The following is a 19,235-nucleotide window of genomic DNA, read 5'->3' as shown; positions in this document are numbered from 1 at the left end:
TGTTCATTTTAACCAGCAACCTAATTCTCTATGTCTCTGAAAGGTTCTAATATTAAATTATAAAGCTCAATATCCATAATTTGCTATACCATAACAATCTAAAAACTATAAAATTATTTGAGAAATCAGTGTAAATTCTTTATAGAATGCAACAATTTTCTAGAAATTGGTATATTTTTGCTTTTCTAAATGAAGCTAAAAATATGGAAAACATTATGACCAGAAACATAATTACCATTTGCTCATATTTAATAGCATCCTTTTCAGCAATTTGAGCTGCTCTTTCTTTATTCATGTAAGCTGCTTTTAATTTCTTCTCCAATTCTCTGAGCTCAGCACTGTTTAAAAAAGACAGAAATTTAAATTTGAGGACCATACATCTCTACTATTTTAAAAATAATATCTACAATTTAAAAGAATTTTTTTCTAAATGTGTAAAAGATATTTACATTATTTTTTAGATATTTTGGAAAATACTTTCTCCAGTCATCCCAAGAAAATCAGAATGCATGTGAAATGAGACATTATAATTAATTTTTCTAGACAAAACAACCTTTTTATTGTCAATAATCATAACTAAAAATCTTTTCACTAGTGCCTGGCTCAGAAAAGGTGTTATATCAATACAGGTTAAAATTTCTGTGCAGTTACCAGTACTATTAGGCTAAAAGATAATAACAGCAGAGAGGTTTAAACCTATACATGTTACTTCTTACATTTTGTACCTCGGTTTTGCCATCTATAAAAGGGGTAGCTTTGGCAATTAAATGAGTTAATGTGTATAACAGTAAACGCTCTACATATGGCAACTATTTTTTGATGATGAAGAGGGAGTAACATGGGCAAGTTTACTTCACTTCTCTGAGCTTGCTTATTTATCTGTTAAAAAATGGCAACTGACTTCAGATACTCTCTGAAATACTTTTGAATCTATCACCTTCCTAAACATAATGAAAACAATATGCCATATAAAATTTTTTATTTTAATATGCCAGTCATAATTCTTAATATTACAGAATATGAGAATTCTGAGTTGGAAGGACAGTGAGATGTCACCAAGATATACAGGTTAATTCTTACTGGAACAAAGAGGCACTCATCTACCTATAAACTCAACTTACAGGTACTCGGTACCCACAAAGAAACAGTCATTAAGGGTAAGGGAAGAGGGATACTCCTGGTATCCCTCTTACAGTGTGGATCCTTCTTGCCCTTATTACTGTAGATGCAAATGTATTTGACACAAGATTATTGTCTTTCATAAAAATAGTGTTATAAACGAGGGATAAGTTTCCAGGTTAGCCTTATATATTCTGTTCTACACTAAGGGGTTGAGATACATCTACAAAAATTTTTGTTAGAGTTGGACACTAATGATTATGCACCAATATACACACAAACCTATTAATTTATAATACTGTCTCTACAAAAAAAGAAATGTGCATTAAATTGAAAACAACCAAGGAGGCAAAAGTCCTGTATTCAGAAAACTATAAAATACTGATAAAAGGAACCAAAGATGACACAAACAGATAGAGAAATATACCATGTTCTTGGATTGGAAGAATCACTATTGTGAAAATGACTATAATACTCAAAGCAATCTAAGATTCAATGCAACTCCTATCAAATTACCAATGGCATTTTTCATAGATTTAGAACAAAAATTTTACAATTTGTATGGAAACAAAAAGACCCTGAACAGCCAAAGTAATCCTGAGAGAGAAAAACAGCTGGAGGAATCAGGTTCCTGACTTCAGAATCAGGCTCCTTGACTTCAGACTGTACTACAAAACTACAGTAATCAAGACAGTATGGTACTGGCACAAAAACAGAAATACAAATCCATGGAACATGATAGAAAGCCCAGAGGTAAACCCTCGCATCCGTGGGCAACTAATCTATGACAAAGGAGGCAAGGATACACAGTACAGAAAAAACAGTAAGTGGTGTTGGGCCAACAAAACAGCTACATGTAAAAGAATGAAATTAGAACACTCCCTAATACCATACACAAAAAATAAATTCAAAATGGATCAAAGCTCTAGATGTAAGGCCAGACACTATAAAACTCTTGGAGGAAAACACAGGCAGAACACTCTTTGACATAAATCACAGCAAGATTTTTTTGACCCACTTCCTAGAGCAGTGAAAATGAAAACAAAAATAAATGGGACCTAATTAAAGGGCTTCCCAGCTGGTGCTAGTGGTAAAGAACCTGCCTAATGATGCAGGAGGCTGCATCATTCTTCTTGGGTCAGGAAGATCCCCTGGAGTAGGAAACAGTAACTCACTCCAGTATTTTTGCCTGGAAAATTCCATGGAAAGAGGAGCCTGGCAGGCTAAAGTCAATGGGGTCACAAAGAGTTGGACACAACTGAGCTCTGCAATTAAATTTAAAAGCTTTTCCACCACAAAGGAAGCCATAAATAAGACAAACAGACAACCCTCAGAATGGGAGAAAATATTTGCAAATGAAGCAACTGACAAGGAATTAATCTCCAAAATATACAAACAACTTATGCAGCTGAATATCAAAAAAGCAACCCAATCAAAAACTAGGCCAAAGACCTAAATAGATGTTTCTCCAAAGACGACATACAGATGGCCAACAAGCAAATGAAAAGATGCTCAACATCACTAATTATTAGAGAAAAGGAAGTCAAAACTACAATGAGGTACCACCTCACACCAGTCAGAATGGCCATCATCAAAAAATCTACAAACAAATGCTGGAGATAGTGTGAAGAAAATGGAGCCCTTTTACACTGTTGGTAGGAATGTAAATTAATATAGCCACTATAGAGAACAGGTTCTTTAAAAACCTTAGAACTATCATATGACCCAGCAGTCACACTCTGGGCATATATCTAAAGAAAACCGTAATTCAAAAAGATACATGCACCCCAATGTTCACTGCAACACTATTCACAAGTGCCAAGACATGGAAGCAACATAAATGTCCACCAACAGAAAAATGGATAAAGATGTGGTTTATACAATGGAAAATTACTCAGCCATAAAAAGGAATGAAATTGTGCCATTTGCAGAGATGTGTACAGACCTAGAGACTGTCATACAGAGTGAAGTCAGAAAGAGAAAAACAAATATCATACAATATTGCCCATATGTGGAATCTGGAAAAATTATACGGATAAACTTATTTGCAAAGCAGAAATAGAGACAAATATGCAGCAACAAGCATATAGATACCGAAGGAGGAAGGAGGGATGAGATGAACTGGGAGACTGGGATTGACATACATACATGATTGCTGTGGTTGTTGTTTAGTCACTAAGTTTTGTCCAACTCTTTTGTAACCCCATAGACTCTAGCTCACCAGGCTCCTCTGTCCATGGAATTCTCCAGGCAACAATACTGGACTGGGTTGCCATTTTCTTCTCCAGGGGATCTTCTCAACCCAGGGATCAAACCCACACCTCCTGCATTGCAGGCAGATTGTCAGTCTATTGACAATCTATTTATTCCCACTCTATTCATGGGAAGCCCCCATATATACACTACTATGTATAAAATAGGTAACTTAGAGAACTAACTGTATAGCACAGAAAACTATTCAGTGTTCTGTGGTGACTTAAATGGGAAGGAAATCCAAAAAGGAAGGAATATGTGTATACTACAGCTGATCACTTTGCTGTACAGTAGAAACCAACATAACATTGTAAAGCAAATACACTGCAATAAAAATTAATAAAATAAAACAGAAGTTGCAAACAACCAACATTCAAATAAATGACTATTTAAAAAACAAGGGAACACATATTCATTGGATATACACCTAGAAGTGAAATTTGAGTCAGAGGGTAAGACTGTTCAAATTTAGTATATAACGCCATTTTTTCAAAGCTTTGTCAGCTTTAAAGTCTCATAAACACTGCCTAAGCACTCCCACCATTCCAAACCCTTGGTAATGCTTTAGTCTTATCATAGATTTTAACTGTTCTTGTGGTGATGTAATTATCATTGGGGTTTTGTTTCTCTATTACTAATGGAACTGAGAACTTTTTATAAGTTTAACTCATTTATATAACTTCTTGGATGTTCTTGCTCAGTATTTAAATTTTTTTTCATTTTTATATTGGTTTGTCTATTTCTTATTGTAGCATAAAAGTTCTTTATATATTGCAGATAAAAGTTTCTTGTTGGCTATATGCATTGTAAATATTTCCTTCCAGGTCTGTAGTTACTCTCAGAGTGGTTTCTTCAGATGGAGAGAAGTATTCTAATCCACTAATCTTTTCTTCATTGTCAATGACTTTTGTGTCATGTTTTAAGAAATGCTGCCCAACCCACAAACAAATATTTTTTTTGTATTAGTTGCTCAAAGCTTTGCTATTTCGCCATTAATTTTTAGACTATAATCCTTCAGGAACTGATTTTTACATGTGTTATGAGGTAGAAATCAAGTTCACTTTCTCCCATATGGGAATCTAAGTGATTCAGTATTATTTTCTTAAATGTCTATTTCTGAATGCTCTGTAGTGATTCACATATATGGAAATGCAAAGTAGGAATGGGTAAAACAATCTTTTGGGGGACTTCTTCAGGATGAATACTTTTTATAAAGTCATACTATTTGAGAAAGTGTGGTTTTAGCACAGGAATGAATAAATGGATCAATGGAATAGACCAGTTTTTCTCAACCAGAAGTGTTAAACTCCAATGCCCTTCAGTTCAGTTCGGTTCAGTTCAGTTGCTCAGTCATGTCCAACTCTTTGTGACTCCATGAATCACAGCACGCCAGGCCTCCTTGTCCATCAACAATTCCCGGAGTTCACTCAGACTCACGTCCATCAAGTCAGCGATGCCATCCAGCCATCTCATCCTCTGTCGTCCCCTTCTCCTCCTGCCCCCAATCCCTCCCAGCGTCAGTCTTTTCCAATGAGTCAACTCTTCGCATGAGGTAGCCAAAGTACTGGAGTTTCAGCTTTAGCATCATTCCTTCCAGAGAAATCCCAGGGCTGATCTCTTTCAGAATGGACTGGCTGGATCTCCTTGCAGTCCAAGGGACTCTCAAGAGTCTTCTCCAACACCACAGTTCAAAAGCATCAATTAGACAGACCTTTGTTGGCAAAGTAATGTCTCTATTTTTCAATATGCTATCTAGGTTGGTCATAACTTTTCTTCCAATGCCCTTAGGCATCTATTATATACAATGGATTAACTTAACTCCTCTGGATCTGAAATAATATCAACTATATACTGTCTTTGAGAAAATTAAAAATACAATCACTCAACTTTCTGTGAGGCTTAATCCCGTTATGGAACTCCAGTTGAGGAAGGATGGGAAAGAAAAATCCAAAAACAGATCCACACACATATGCACACTTACTTTTGACAAAACTGGCATTACAGAGCCAATTTCCAATTTTACTAAGCCAGTCAGCTTAGTAAATGTGCTACTTAGTTATTTACTTAAATTCTCAAATTCACATAAAATTGTTCACAATATCCTATGATCTGCAGTGATCTCCCATTTGTACAATCTAAAGTTATCAATTATCCCATTATCCATTCCTAGAACTGGCTATTTGTGCATTCTCTTTTATACTTTATTATTCCTGCCAGACACTGCCAATTTTATTGGCTTTTTTAAAGGCACAATCTTTGGCTCTGTTGATTCTACTTTATGTTTACATTCTAAAATGATCATTTCTGTTCTTATCTGTATCTATTACATTATTTTAAATCACTCCAGATGGGAATTTTCTCTTTGTTTTCAAATAATTCCAGATGGAGTGTTCTTTCCTAATAGTCCCTTTAGATTATATGCTAGCCTCAAGGAAATAGCTTTAGCTACTTACGGGGATAAATTTTTTTTAATCCTATAATTTTTTATTGTGGTAAAATATACATTTAAAATATTTGCCATTTTAATCAATTTAAGTGTATAATTCAGTGGTGTTATTACATTCATAATGCTCAGCAACTATCAACACTATTTCCAAAAATTTTCTCCCAAAAAGAAGTGCTTTATCTGTTTAAGCAATAACTCCCCATTCATCGCTTCCCCTCTAGTTTACTTTTTGTTTCTGTAAATCTGTCCCTGTATATTTCATGTAAGTGGAATTACATAGTCTTTGTCCTTTTGTCTCTGGCTTACTTCACTTCAGTCACTCAGTCATGTCAAGACTCTTTGCGACCCCATGGACTACAGCACACCAGGCTTCCCTGTCCATCACCAATTCCCAGAGCTTGCACAAACTCATGTCCATCGAGTCAACAATGCCATCCAACAATCTCATCCTCTGTCGTCCCCTTCTCCTCCTGCCCTCAATCTTTCCCAGCATCAGGGTCTTTTCAATGAGTCTGTTCTTCACAGCAGGTGGCCACAGTATTGGAGCTTAGGCTTCAGAATCTGTCCTTCCAATGAATATTCAGGATTCATTTCCTTTAGGATGGACTGGTTGGATCTCCTTGAAGTCCAAGGGACTCTCAAGAGTTTTCTCCAACACCACAGTTCAAAAGCATCAATTTTTTGGTGCTCAGCTTTCTTTATTGGGCCTTTATGGTCCAACTCTCACATCCATCATGAATACTGGAAAAACCAAGCTTTGACTAGACGGACCTTTGTTGGCAAAGTGATGTCACTGCTTTTTAATATGCTGTTTAGGTACGTCACAGCTTTTCTTCCGAAGAGTAAGCATATTTTAATTTCATGGCTGCAGTCACCATCTGCAGTCATTTTTGAGCCCAAAAAATAAAGTCTGTCACTGTTTCTATTGTTTCCCCATCTATTTGCCATGAAGTGATGGGACCAGATGCCATGATCTTTGTTTTTTGAATGTTGAGTTTTAAGCCAGATTTTTCACTCTCCTCTTTCACTTTCATCAAGAGGCTCTTTAGTTCCTCACTTTCTGCCATAAGGGTGGTGTCATCTGCATATTTGAGGTTATTGATATTTCTCCCAGCAATCTTGATTCCAGCTTGGGCTTCATCCAGCCTGGCATTTCGCATGATGTATTCTGCACCTACTTCACTTAGGATAATGTTTTTCAAGGTTCAACCATACTGCAGCATGTATCAGAGCTTCATTCCGTTTTATAACTGAGCAATATCCTACTGTATGTATATACCACAATTCATTTATTTACTCATCGTTTGATAGACACTTAGCTGGCTTCTACCTTTTGCTACTGTGAATAATGCTTCACAGAGTATTGGCATACAAGTATCTGAGTCCCTGTTTTTCAGTTCTCTTGAGTGTATACCAAAGTGTGGAACTGCTGAATCATATGGTAATTCTATGTTTAACTTTTTGAGAAATTGCCATTGTGTTCCACAGTGCACCATTTAACTTTCTTACTAACAGTATCTGAAGGTTCCAATCTGGCCACACCTTCACCAACACTTACTTTCCATTAGTCTTACTACAGTTATTCCACAGGTGTTAAGATGGTATCTCTTTGTGGTTCTGATGTGCATTTGCCTAATAACTAATGTTGGGCTTCCCAGGTGGCGCTAATGGTAAAGATCCCACCTGCCAATGCAGGAGACACAAGAGATGTGGGTTTGATCCCTGGGTCGGTAAGATACCCAATAAGGAAATGGCAATCTACTCCAGTACTCTTGCCTGGAGAATTCCAAGGACAGAGGAGCCTGGCGGGCTACAGTCCATAGAGTCACAAAGAGTATGACATGACTGAGCACATAGACACAATAACTAATGCTGAGTACTTCTTCATGTGCCCACTGTATCTTCTCTAGAGAAATCTTAAAGCACTTGGCTCATTTTTAAATTGGGTTGTCTTCTGTTGCTAAATTATAGAAATCCTTTATATACTCTGGAACTTAAATCTTAACCAGAGATACAATTTACTTTTCTGGTCTGATTTCTGAATTAGGAGAAACATAGATTAGCACCTTCTGTCAGTCCTTCAGTTCCCTACCTGTCAGTTCCCAGGTAGGTTAGAATATACAGACACAATAATTTGTAATATCTGCTTTTCTTCTTCCAGAACCAGTACTCACGGTATGGGTTGTTGCCTTCAAGACTTCCTCAGGGCAGGGAGGGGATGGAGCAAGGACAAGTAAAAACACTACAAACTTTTGCTACCATTGCTAAGTGGCTTTTTTCTTGTTTCCGCATTCACTTGGTTACTATAAAACTCTGTTATTCAGAGTTCTTACAAAGTTGCTTCTGACAGTTTCTGCTAGTTTGACTGAAAGGGCAGGAACTTGGAGCTGCTTCTACACTAGTTCCTAGATGTCACTCCAATCTTACAACTGTTAATCTGTGGCACTGTCATGATCATTTAGCTAAAAACACTTTCTAATTTCAATTTTGATTACTTCTTTGGTCTGGGGTTATTTAAAAGCATATTTCAAAATATCTGTGGTTACTGTGTATCTAGTTTAACTCCACTGTGGTCAGAGAACAATAGCTGTGAATTAAATGTGCTGAAAATCTATTGATCTGCTCTGACATAACACATGGTCTTTGTTCATAAATGGTTCAAATATGTTTATTAAAACTACAAATATAGCCAGGTTTAAATGTATAGTCTTAGTATTTTCTTTCTATTTGTCCTACATGTTTTGTGTTCTCTCTTCTTCTTGTCTCTATGTTCGGAATCCCCAAGACCACACCGCACCCCTGGGTTTGATCCCTCACTTGGAGGACTCAGCATATAGTTATACTCATTGATATGATTTATATTTATTATTTGGATATAATTTATATTAAGTCTATGGATATGATTTATATTTATTATTTCACTGTGATAAATCATAGTGAAATACAGAGCAGAATCAGAATGGAGGAAAAGCATGTGGGCAAAGTCGAGGAAATAAGCTGCAAGTTTCCAAAAGTCCTTTCCCCAGTGGAGTAACGCTGCTGCTGCTGCTGCTGCTGCTGCTGCTAAGTCGCTTCAGTCATGTCTGACTCTGTGCGACCCGAGACGGCAGCCCACCAGGCTCCCCCGCCCCTGGGATTCTCCAGGCAAGAACACTGGAGTGGGTTGCCATTTCCTTCTCCAATGCATGAAAGTGAAAAGGGAAAGTGAAGTCGCTCAGTCATGTCCGACCCTCAGAAACCCCATGGACTGCAGCCCACCATGCTCCTCTATCCATGGGATTTTCCAGGCAAGAGTACTGGAGTGGGTTGTCACTGACTTTTCCGGTGGACACACTTAATTTCCCGAGCAATGAGTTGTAACAAGATGTGAAAACTGTCTCCAGGAAATCGCACTAGAGACTCAGGGCCCACAGTTTTTATTAGGGGCTGGTCATGCACGTATCCTCTGTCAACTAAACACCAAATTACTGACTATGGGAAGAAACAGAGTTCAGCATAAACTGTACTGTTTCTCCAAACAATTTAGGCACTCTTATCAAAGAGTGGTAGAAATCCAAATTTCCAGATATCAGCCAAGGACCAAAGTTGCAAAAGCAGGACCTCCTAAAGATATTAGTCTCAAGTGTGCTAGGTTAACTCTTGCCTGCACAACTTCATCAACTGCTGTTTAACATTTTCCCTCCATGAATTTGTTAATTATGTATTCTTTTCCAATTTTTATTACAGAAATGTTTGTTTAAAGTCTAATAAAATTTCTTCATTATTTTTTACTAAATAATAAAAGATTATTGACACTTTAACTCCATGTGTGTACTCCCTACCTGACGTTTGTTGTAGTTCATGTCACCCAGCTATGCTGAATGGCTGAAGGGCATGTCCCTGCTAGACAGGGCCTGACAAAATGCAGTCCACTGGAGAAGAGAATGGCAAATCACTTCAGTATTGTTGCCTTGAGAACCGCATTAACAGTATGAAAAGATAAAAAGACATGACACTGAAAGATGAGCCCCTCCAGGTCAGTAGCTGTTCAATACACTACTGGGGAAGGGCAAAGAAACAGCTCCAGAAGGAATGAAGAGGCTGAGCCAGAGTGGAAATTATGCCCAGTTGTGGTTGTGTCTGGTAGTGAAAGTAAAATCCAATGCTGTAAAGAACAATATTGCATAGGAACCTAGAATGTTAGGTTCATGAATCAAGGTAAATTGGATGTAGTCAAACAGTAAATGGCAAGAGTGACCATCAACATTTTAGGAATCGGTGAACGAAAATGGTCAGGACTGGGCGAATTTAATTCAGATAACCATTATTTTACTACTGTGAGCAAGAATCCCGTAGAAGGAATGGAGTAGTCCTCATAATTAACAAATGAATCCAAAATGCAGTACTTGGGTACCATCTCAAAAATGACAGACTGATCTCTGTTCATTTTCATGGCAAACCATTCAACATCACAGTTTTGCTGAAGAAGATGGAGTTGAACGATTCTATGAAGACCTACATGACCTCCTAGAACTAACACCAAAAAAAAGATGTTTTTTTCATCATAGAGGACTGGAATGCAAAAAGCAGGAAGTGAAGAGATACCTGGTATAACAGGCAAGTTTGGCCTTAGAGTAAAAAATGAAGAAGGGGAAAGGCTAACAGAGCTTTCCCAAGAAAATGCACTGGTCATAGCAAACACCCTCTTCCAACAACACAAGAGATGACTTTGCACATGGACATCATCGGTTGGTCAGTACTGAAATCAGATTGATTATATTCTTTGCAGCTGAAGATGCAGAAGCTCTATACAGTTAGCAAAAGAAAGACCTGGAATTGACTGTGGCTTAAACTGCCAACATTCACTGGATCATAGAAAAACCAGGAGAATTCCAGAAAAAACACCTATTTCTGCTTCATTGACTACCTTAAAGCCTGTGTATGGATGACAACAAACTGTGGAAAATTCTTATAAAGATGGGAATACCAAATCACTTTACCTGCCTCCTGCAAAACTTGGATGCAGGTCAAGAAGCAAAAGTTAGAACCAGACATAGAACAACAGACCAGCTCAATATTGTGAAAGGAGTACATCAAGGTTGTATATTGTCACCCTGCTTATTTAACTGATATGCAAAGTACATCATGAGAAATGCCAGGCTAAAATTGGGCTTGCTGGGAGAAATATCAATCACCTCAGATATGCAGATGACACCACCCTTATAACAGAAAGTGAAGAGGAACTAAACAGCCTCTTGATGACGGTGAAAGAGGACAGTGAAAAGGCTGGCTTAAAACTCAACATTCAAAAAACCAAGATCATGGCACCTGGTCCCATCACTTCACGGCAAAAAGATGGGGAAACAATGGAAACAGTGACAGACTTTATTTTCTAGGGCTCCAAAATCACGGCAGATGGTGACTGCAGCCGTGAAATTAAGATGTTTGCTCCTTGGAAGAAAAGCTGTGAAAAACCTAGACAGCATATTAAAAGGCAGTGACATCACTTTGCCAACAAAGGTCCATCTAGTCAAAGGTATGGTTTTTCCAACAGTCAAGTATGGATGGGAGAGTTGGACCATAAAGAAGGCTGAATGCCAAAGAACTGATGCTTGAACTGTGGTCCTGGAGAAGACTCTTGACAGTCCCTCGGAATGCAAGGAGATCAAACCAGTCAATCCTAAAAGCAATCAATCCTGAATATTCATTGGAAGGACTGATGCTGAAGCTGAAGCTCTGATACTCTGGCCACCGGATGTGAAGACCTGACTCGTTAGAAAAGACCTGACACTGGAAAAGATTAAAGGCAGGAAGAGAAGGGGTTGACAGAGGATGAGATGGTTGGATGGCACCACTGACTGAATGGACATGAATTTGAGCAAGCTCCGGGAAATGGTGAGGAAAGGGAAGCTTGGCTTGCTGCAGTGCATGGGGTTGCAAAGAGGTGGACGTGACTGAGTGACTGAACAATGAGTTCTTGGCAGTTGAAGATGGAGAAGCTCTATACAGCCAGCAAAAACAAGACCTGGACCTGACTGTGGCTTAGATCATCGGCTCCATTTTGCAAAATTCAGGCTCAAACTGAAGAAAGTAGGGAAAACCACTAGGCCATTCAGGTATGACCTAAATCAAATCCCTTATTATACAATGGAGGTGACAAATAGATTCAAAGGACTAGATCAGGTAGACAGCATGCCTGAAAAACTATGGATGGAGGTTCATAACACTGTATGGGAGGTAGTGACCAAAACCATCTCCAAGACAAAGAAATGCAAGAAGGCAAAGTGATTGTCAGATGAGGCCTTACAAATAGCTGAAATAAGAAGAGAAGTGAAAGGCAAAAAATAAAGGGAAAGATATTCCCAAGTGAATGTAGAGTTCCAGAGAATAGAAAGGAGGGGTAAGAAAGCCTTTTTAAGTGAACAATGCAAAGAAATAGAGAAAAACAACAGAATGGGAAAGACTAGAGATCTTTTTAAGAAAACCGGAACTACCAAGGGAACATTTCATGCAAAGGCAGGCAATATAAAGGACAAAACCATCAAGGACCTAGGAGAAGCAGAAGATATTAAGAACAGGCGGCAAGAATACACAGAAAAACTGCACAAAAAAGCTCTTCATGACCAGGTAACCACCATGGGGTGATCATTCATCTAGAACCGCACATCCTGGAGTGTGAAGTCAACTGGGCCTTAGGAAGCATTACCACAAACAAAGCTAGTGGAGTTGATGGAATTCCAACTGAGCTATTTCAAATCCTAAAGGTGATGCTGTTAAAGTGTTGCACTCAATATGCCAGCAAATTTGGAAAACTCAGCAGTGGCCATAGGACTGGAAAAGGTCAGTTTTCATTCCAATCCCAAAGAAAGGCAAATCTAAAGAATGTTGAAATTACTACACAATTGCACTCATTTCACATGCCAGCAAGACAATACTCAAAATCCTTCAACCTAGGCTTCAGCAGTATGTAAACCAAGAACCTCCAAATGCACAAGCTGCATTTAGAAAAGGCAGTTCAGTTCAGTTCAGTTGCTCAGTTTGGTCCGACTCTTTGCGACCCCATGAATCACAGCACTCCAGGCCTCCCTGTCCATCAACAACTTCCAGAGTTCACTCAGAGCCGCGTCCATCGAGTCCATGATGCCATCCAGCCATCTCATCCTCAGTAGTCCCCTTCTCCTCCTGCCCCCAATCCCTCCCAGCATCAAAGTCTTCTCCAATGAGTCAACTCTTCGCATGAGGTGGCCGAAGTACTGGAGCTTCAGCTTTAGCATCATTCCTTCCAAAGAAATCCCAGGGTTGATCTCCTTCAGAATGGACTGGTTGGATCTCCTTGCAGTCCAAGGGACTCTCAAGAGTCTTCTCCAACACCACAGTTCAAAAGCATCAATTCTTCAGTGCTCAGCCTTCTTCACAGTCCAACTCTCACATACATACATGACTACTGGAAAAACCATAGCCTTGACTAGACAGACCTTAGTCAGAAAAGTAATCTCTCTGCTTTTGAATATGCTATCTAGTTTGGTCATAACTTTTCTTCCAAGGAGTAAGTGTCTTTTAATTTCATGGCTGCAATCATCATCTGCAGTGATTCTGGAGCCCCCAAAAATAAAGTCTGACACTGTTTCTACTGTTTCTCCATCTATTTCCCATGAAGTGATGGGACCAGATGCCATGATCTTCGTTTTCTGAATGTTGAACTTTAAGTCAACTTTTTCACTCTCCTCTTTCACTTTCATCAAGAGGCTTTTAGTTTCTCTTCACTTTCTGCCATAAGGGTGGTATCATCGGCATATCTGAGGTTATTGAAATTTCTCCTGGCAATCTTGATCCCAGCTTGTGTTTCTTCCAGTCCAGCGTTTCTCGTGATGTACTCTGCATAGAAGTTAAATAAGCAGGGTGACAATATACAGCCTTGATGTACTCCTTTTCCTATTTGGAACCAGTCTGTTGTTCCATGTCCAGTTCTAACTGTTGCTTCCTGACCTGCATACAGATTTCTCAAGAGGCAGGTCAGGTGGTCTGGTATTCCCATCTCTTGAAGAATTTTCTACAGTTTATTGTAATCCACACAGTCAAAGGCTTTGGCATAGTCAATAAAGCAGAAATAGATGATTTTCAGGAACTCTCTTGCTTTTTCCATGATCCAGTGGTTGTTGGCAATTTGATCTCTGGATCCTCTGCCTTTTCTAAAACCAGCTTGAACATCAGGGAGTTCACGGTTCACATATTGCTGAAGCCTGGCTTGGAGAATTTTGAGCATTACTTTACTAGCATGTGAGATGAGTGCAATTGTGCGGTAGTTTGAGCATTCTTTGGCATTGCCTTTCTTTGCGATTGGAATGAAAACTGACCTTTTCCAGTCCTGTGGCCACTGCTGAGTTTTCCAAATTTGCTGGCATATTGAGTGGAGCACTTTCACAGCATCATCTTTCAGGATTTGAAATAGCTCAATAGGAATTCCATCACCTCCACTAGCTTTGTTCGTAGTGATGCTTTCTAAGGCCCATTTGACTTCACATTCCAGGATGCCTGGCTCACACCATCGTGATTATCCAGGTCATGAAGATCCTTTTGTACAGTTCTTCTGTGTATTCTTGCCATGTCTTCTTAATATCTTCTGCTTCTGTTAGGTCCAGACCATTTCTGTCCTTTATCGAGCTCATCTTTGCATGAAATGTCCCCTTGGTATCTCTAATTTTCTTGAAGAGATCTCTAGTCTTTCCCATTCTGTTGTTTTCCTCTATTTCTTTGCATTGATTGCTGAAGATGGCTTTCTTATCTCTTCTTGCTATTCTTTGGACCTCTATATTCAGATGCTTATATCTTTCCTTTTCTCCTTGACTTTTCGCTTCTCTTCTTTTCACAGCTATTTGTAAGGCTTCCCCAGACAGCCATTTTGCTTTTTTGCATTTCTTTTCCTGGCGGCGGTGGCGGGCCGGCACACTAAGCGCAGGCGGTGGCGGCAGGCCGGCGCACTAAGCGCAGCCGAGAGCTACCCCACGTCCGAGGTCAGGGGCAGCGGCCTGGAGTGCCAGGCTGCAACGGCGCAGGAACAGTCAAGAGGAGCTACCCCGCGTCCGAGGTCAGGGGTGGCGGCAGAGAGGAGCTACCCTGCATCCGAAGTCAGGGGTGACGGCCGGGAGGAGATACCCCGTGTCTGAAGCCAGGGGCAGCGCCCGAGGCCAAGGGCGGCTGCAGGAAGGAGCAACCCCACACCCGAGGCCAGGGCAGCGACCAGGAGCTGCAACCCGACGCCCTAGGCTAGGGGCCTTGGCCAGGAGGGGCAACCCCACGTTCAAGGAGTTCAAGGCGCTGGAGGGCCTAGAGGAGCCATCCCACACTGAAGGTCGGGAAGGGCAGTGGGAGGCAATACCCCTCATCCAAGTTAAGGAGCAGTGGCTGTGCTATGCTTTGCTGGAGCAGCCGTGAAGAGATGCCCATGCCCAAGGTAAGAGAAACTCAAGTAAGATGGTGTTGCAAGAGGGCATAAGAGGGCAGACACACTGAAACCATATGCACAGAAATCTAGTCAATCTACTCACACTAGGACCACAGCCTTGTCTATCTCAATGAAACTAAGCCATGCCCGTGGGGCAACCCAAGACGGGTGGGTCATGGTGGAGAGGTCTGACAGATTGCAGGTCACTGGAGAAGGGAATGGCAAACCACTTCAGTATTCTTGCCTTGAGAACCCCATGAACAGTATGAAAAGGCAAAATGATAGGATACCAAAAGACGAACGCCCCAGGTCAGTAGGTGCCCAATATGCTACTGGAGGTCAGTGGAGAAATAACTCCAGAAAGAATGAAGGGTTGGAGCCAAAGCAAAAACAATACCCAGCTGTGGATGTGACTGGTGATAGAAGCAAGATCCGATGCTGTAAAGAGCAATATTGCATAGGAACCTGGAATGTCAGGTCTATGAATCAAGGCAAATTGGAAGTGGTCAAACAAGAGATGGCAAGAATGAACATCAACATTCTAGGAATCAGTGAACTAAAATGGACTGGAATGGGTGAATTTAACTCAGATGACCATTATATCTACTACTGCGGGCAAGAATCCCTCAGAAGAAATGGAGTAGCCATCATGGTCAACAAAAGAGTCCGAAATGCAGTACTTGGATGTAATCTCAAAAACAACAGAATGATCTCTGTTCGTCTCCAAGGCAAACCATTCAATATCACAGTAATCCAAGTCTATGCCCCAGCCAGTAACACTGAAGAAGCTGAAGTTGAACAGTTCTATGAAGACCTACAAGACCTTTTAGAACACCCCAGAAAGATATCCTCTTCATTATAGGGGACTGGAATGAAAAAGTAGGAAGTCAAGAAACACCTGGAGTAACAGGCAAATTTGGCCTTGGAATGCAGAATGAAGCAGGGCAAAGAATAATAGAGTTTTGCCAAGAAAATGCACTGGTCATAGCAAACATCCTCTTCCAACAACACATGAGAAGACTCTACACATGGACATCACCAGATGGTCAATACCGAAATCAGATTGATTATATTCTTTGCAGCCAAAGATGGAGAAGCTCTATACAGTCAACAAAAACAAGACCAGGAGCTGACTGTGGCTCAGATCATGAACTCCTTATTACCAAATTCAGACTCAAATTGAAGAAAACAGGGAAAACCGCTAGACCATTCAGGTATGACCTAAATCAAATCCCTTATGAATATACAGTGGAAGAGAGAAATAGATTTAAGGGCCTAGATCTGATAGATAGAGTGCCTGATGAACTATGGAATGAGGTTCATGACACTGTACAGGACACAGGGATCAAGACCATCCCCATGGAAAAGAAATTCAAAAAAGCAAAATGGCTGTCTGGGGAAGCCTTACAAATAGCTGTGAAAAAAAGAAAAAGCAGAGGAACCAGAAATTAAATCATCAAAGTATGCTGGATCACAGAAAAAAAAAACAGGGAGTTCCAAAAAACATTTACTTCTGCTTCACTGACTACACTAAAGCCTTTGACTGTGTGGATCACAACAAATGGTGGGATACTCCTAAAGAGACTGGAATACCCGATCACATTACCTGCTTCCTGAGAAACCTGTCTGCAGGACAAGAAGCAACAGATAGAACTGGACATGAACAACAGACTGGTTCCAAATTGGGAAAGGAGTAGTCAAGGCTGTATATTGTCACCCTGCTTAACTTATATGCAGGGTAATTGTAACTAAATGTTGGACTGGATGGCTCACAAGCTGGAATCACGACTGCCAGAAGAAATACCAACAACCTCAGGTATGTAGATGATACCACTTTAATGGCAGAAAGTAGAGAGTAACTAAAGAGCCTCTTGTTGAAGGGGAAAGAGAAGAGTGAAAAAGCTGGCTTAAAACTCAACAATCAAAAAACTAAGATCATGGCATCTGATATCATCACTTCATGGCAAATAGAGGGGGAAAAAATGTAACAGTGACAGACTTTATTTTGGGGGACTCTAAAATCAATGTGGATGGAGACTGCAGACATGAAGAGTCTTGCTCTTCAGAGAAAATCTATGACAAACCTTGACAGTGTACTAAAAAGCACAGACATCACTTTGTCAACCAAGGTCCTCATAGGCAAAGCTGTGGTTTTTCCAGTAGTCATGTATGGACATTGGACCATAAAGAGAGCTGGACCATAAAGGTGGCTGAGCACCAAAGAACTGATGCTTTCAAACTGTCATGCTAGAGAAGATCTTGAGAGTTCCTTGGACAGCAAGGATATTCACTGTGTGCTGTAGTCCAGAGTAGACATGACTTAATGAATGACCAACAGCAACGTTTTTAACTCTTTATATATCTTTAATCCCAAATCCAATCATTCCAATAAATGATTAACACATTCAAATTTCACCTAGCGTTACTACACATTTGCCCCCGAGAGGTTCTGAAATTAATGTTGGGACTATTCTTCTACCTCCAGAACAACTACTAGTATTTCCTTTAATGCAGGGTTATCAGTAATCAAGTCTCTGCTTTGTTTGACTAAAAATGTTATTTTTAAAATCCATCTCATCTTTGTTTATATAATTAACATCTTGATTATCAGTCTGGACTATAATCATACTGGCATTGGCAAGGAATGGGCTGTATCTTTAACAAGGAAAGGCTGTCTCTGACCCTTCTTTGAGCTAGTTTTTGCTGAACTGACAGAATGTGGTCCACTGGAGAAGGGAATCGCAAACCACTTCAGTATTCTTGCCTTGAGAACCCCATGAACAGTAGAAAAACGCAAAATGATAGGATACCAAAAGAGGAACTCGCCAGGTCAGTAGGTGCCCAATATGCTGCTGGAGATCAGTGGAGAAATAACTCCAGAAAGAATGAAGGGATGGAGCCAAAGCAAAAACAATACCCAGTTGTGGAAGTGACTAGTAACAGAAGCAAGATCCGATGCTGTAAAGAGCAATATTGCATAGGAACCTGGAATGTCAGGTCCATGAATCAAGGCAAATTGGAAGTGGTCAAACAAGAGATGGCAAGAGTGAACATCAACATTCTAGGAATCAGTGAACTAAAATGGACTGGAACGGATGAATTTAACTCAGATAACCATTATATCTACTACTGCGGGCAGGAATCCCTCAGAAGAAATGGAGTAGCCATCATGGTCAACAAAAGAGTCCAAAATGCAGTACTTGGATGTAATCTCAAAAACGACAGAATGATCTCTGTTCGTCTCCAAGGCAAACCATTCAATATCACAGTAATTCAAGTCTATGCCCCAACCAGTAATGCTGAAGAAACTGAAGCTGAACGGTTTTATGAAGACATACAAGATCTTTTAGAACTAACACCCAAAAAAGATGTCCTTTTCATTATAGGGGACTGGAATGCAAAAGTAGAAGTCAAGAAACACCTGGAGTAACAGGCAAATTTGGCCTTGGAATGCAGAATGAAGCAGGGCAAAGAATAATAGAGTTTTGCCAAGAAAATGCACTGGTCATAGCAAACACCCTCTTCCAACAACACAAGAGAAGACTCTACACATGGACATCACCAGATGGTCAATACCGAAATCAGATTGATTATATTCTTTGCAGCCAAAGATGGAGAAGCTCTATACAGTCAACAAAAACAAGACCGGGAGCTGACTGTGGCTCAGATCATGAACTCCTTATTGTCAAATTCAGACTTAAATTGAAGAAAGTAGGGAAAACCGCTAGACCATTCAGGTATGACCTAAATCAAATCCCTTATGATTATACAGAGGAAGTGAGAAATAGATTTAAGGGTCTAGATCTGATAGGTAGAGTGCCAAATGAACTACGGAATAAGGTTCGTGACATTGTACAGGAGACAGGGATCAAGACCATTCCCATGCAAAAGAAATGCAAACAAGCAAAATGGCTGTCTGGGGAGGCCTTACAAATAGCTGTGACAAGAAGAGAGGCAAAAGCAAAGGAGAAAAGGAAAGATATAAGCATCTGAATG

At 39.9% G+C, this 19,235-nt stretch overlaps 1 protein-coding gene across 3 annotated transcripts in view; it reads right to left on the bottom strand.

Annotated features, from left to right (window-relative positions):
• The window catches only part of MNS1 (meiosis specific nuclear structural 1), a 144,771-nt gene that overhangs the window by 43,542 nt on the left and 81,994 nt on the right, over positions 1-19,235 (bottom strand). For all 3 annotated transcript variants that reach the window (XM_060417885.1, XM_060417886.1, XM_004010584.6), the window contains one exon: positions 236-338. In XM_060417885.1, coding sequence (XP_060273868.1) covers positions 236-338 — 103 coding nt within the window. The remainder of the gene's footprint in view (positions 1-235; positions 339-19,235) is intronic.

This window comes from Ovis aries, chromosome 7, assembly GCF_016772045.2.
Source record: "Ovis aries strain OAR_USU_Benz2616 breed Rambouillet chromosome 7, ARS-UI_Ramb_v3.0, whole genome shotgun sequence".
Taxonomy (NCBI): domain Eukaryota; kingdom Metazoa; phylum Chordata; class Mammalia; order Artiodactyla; family Bovidae; genus Ovis; species Ovis aries.
This window is presented reverse-complemented; position numbering and strand designations above follow the sequence as displayed.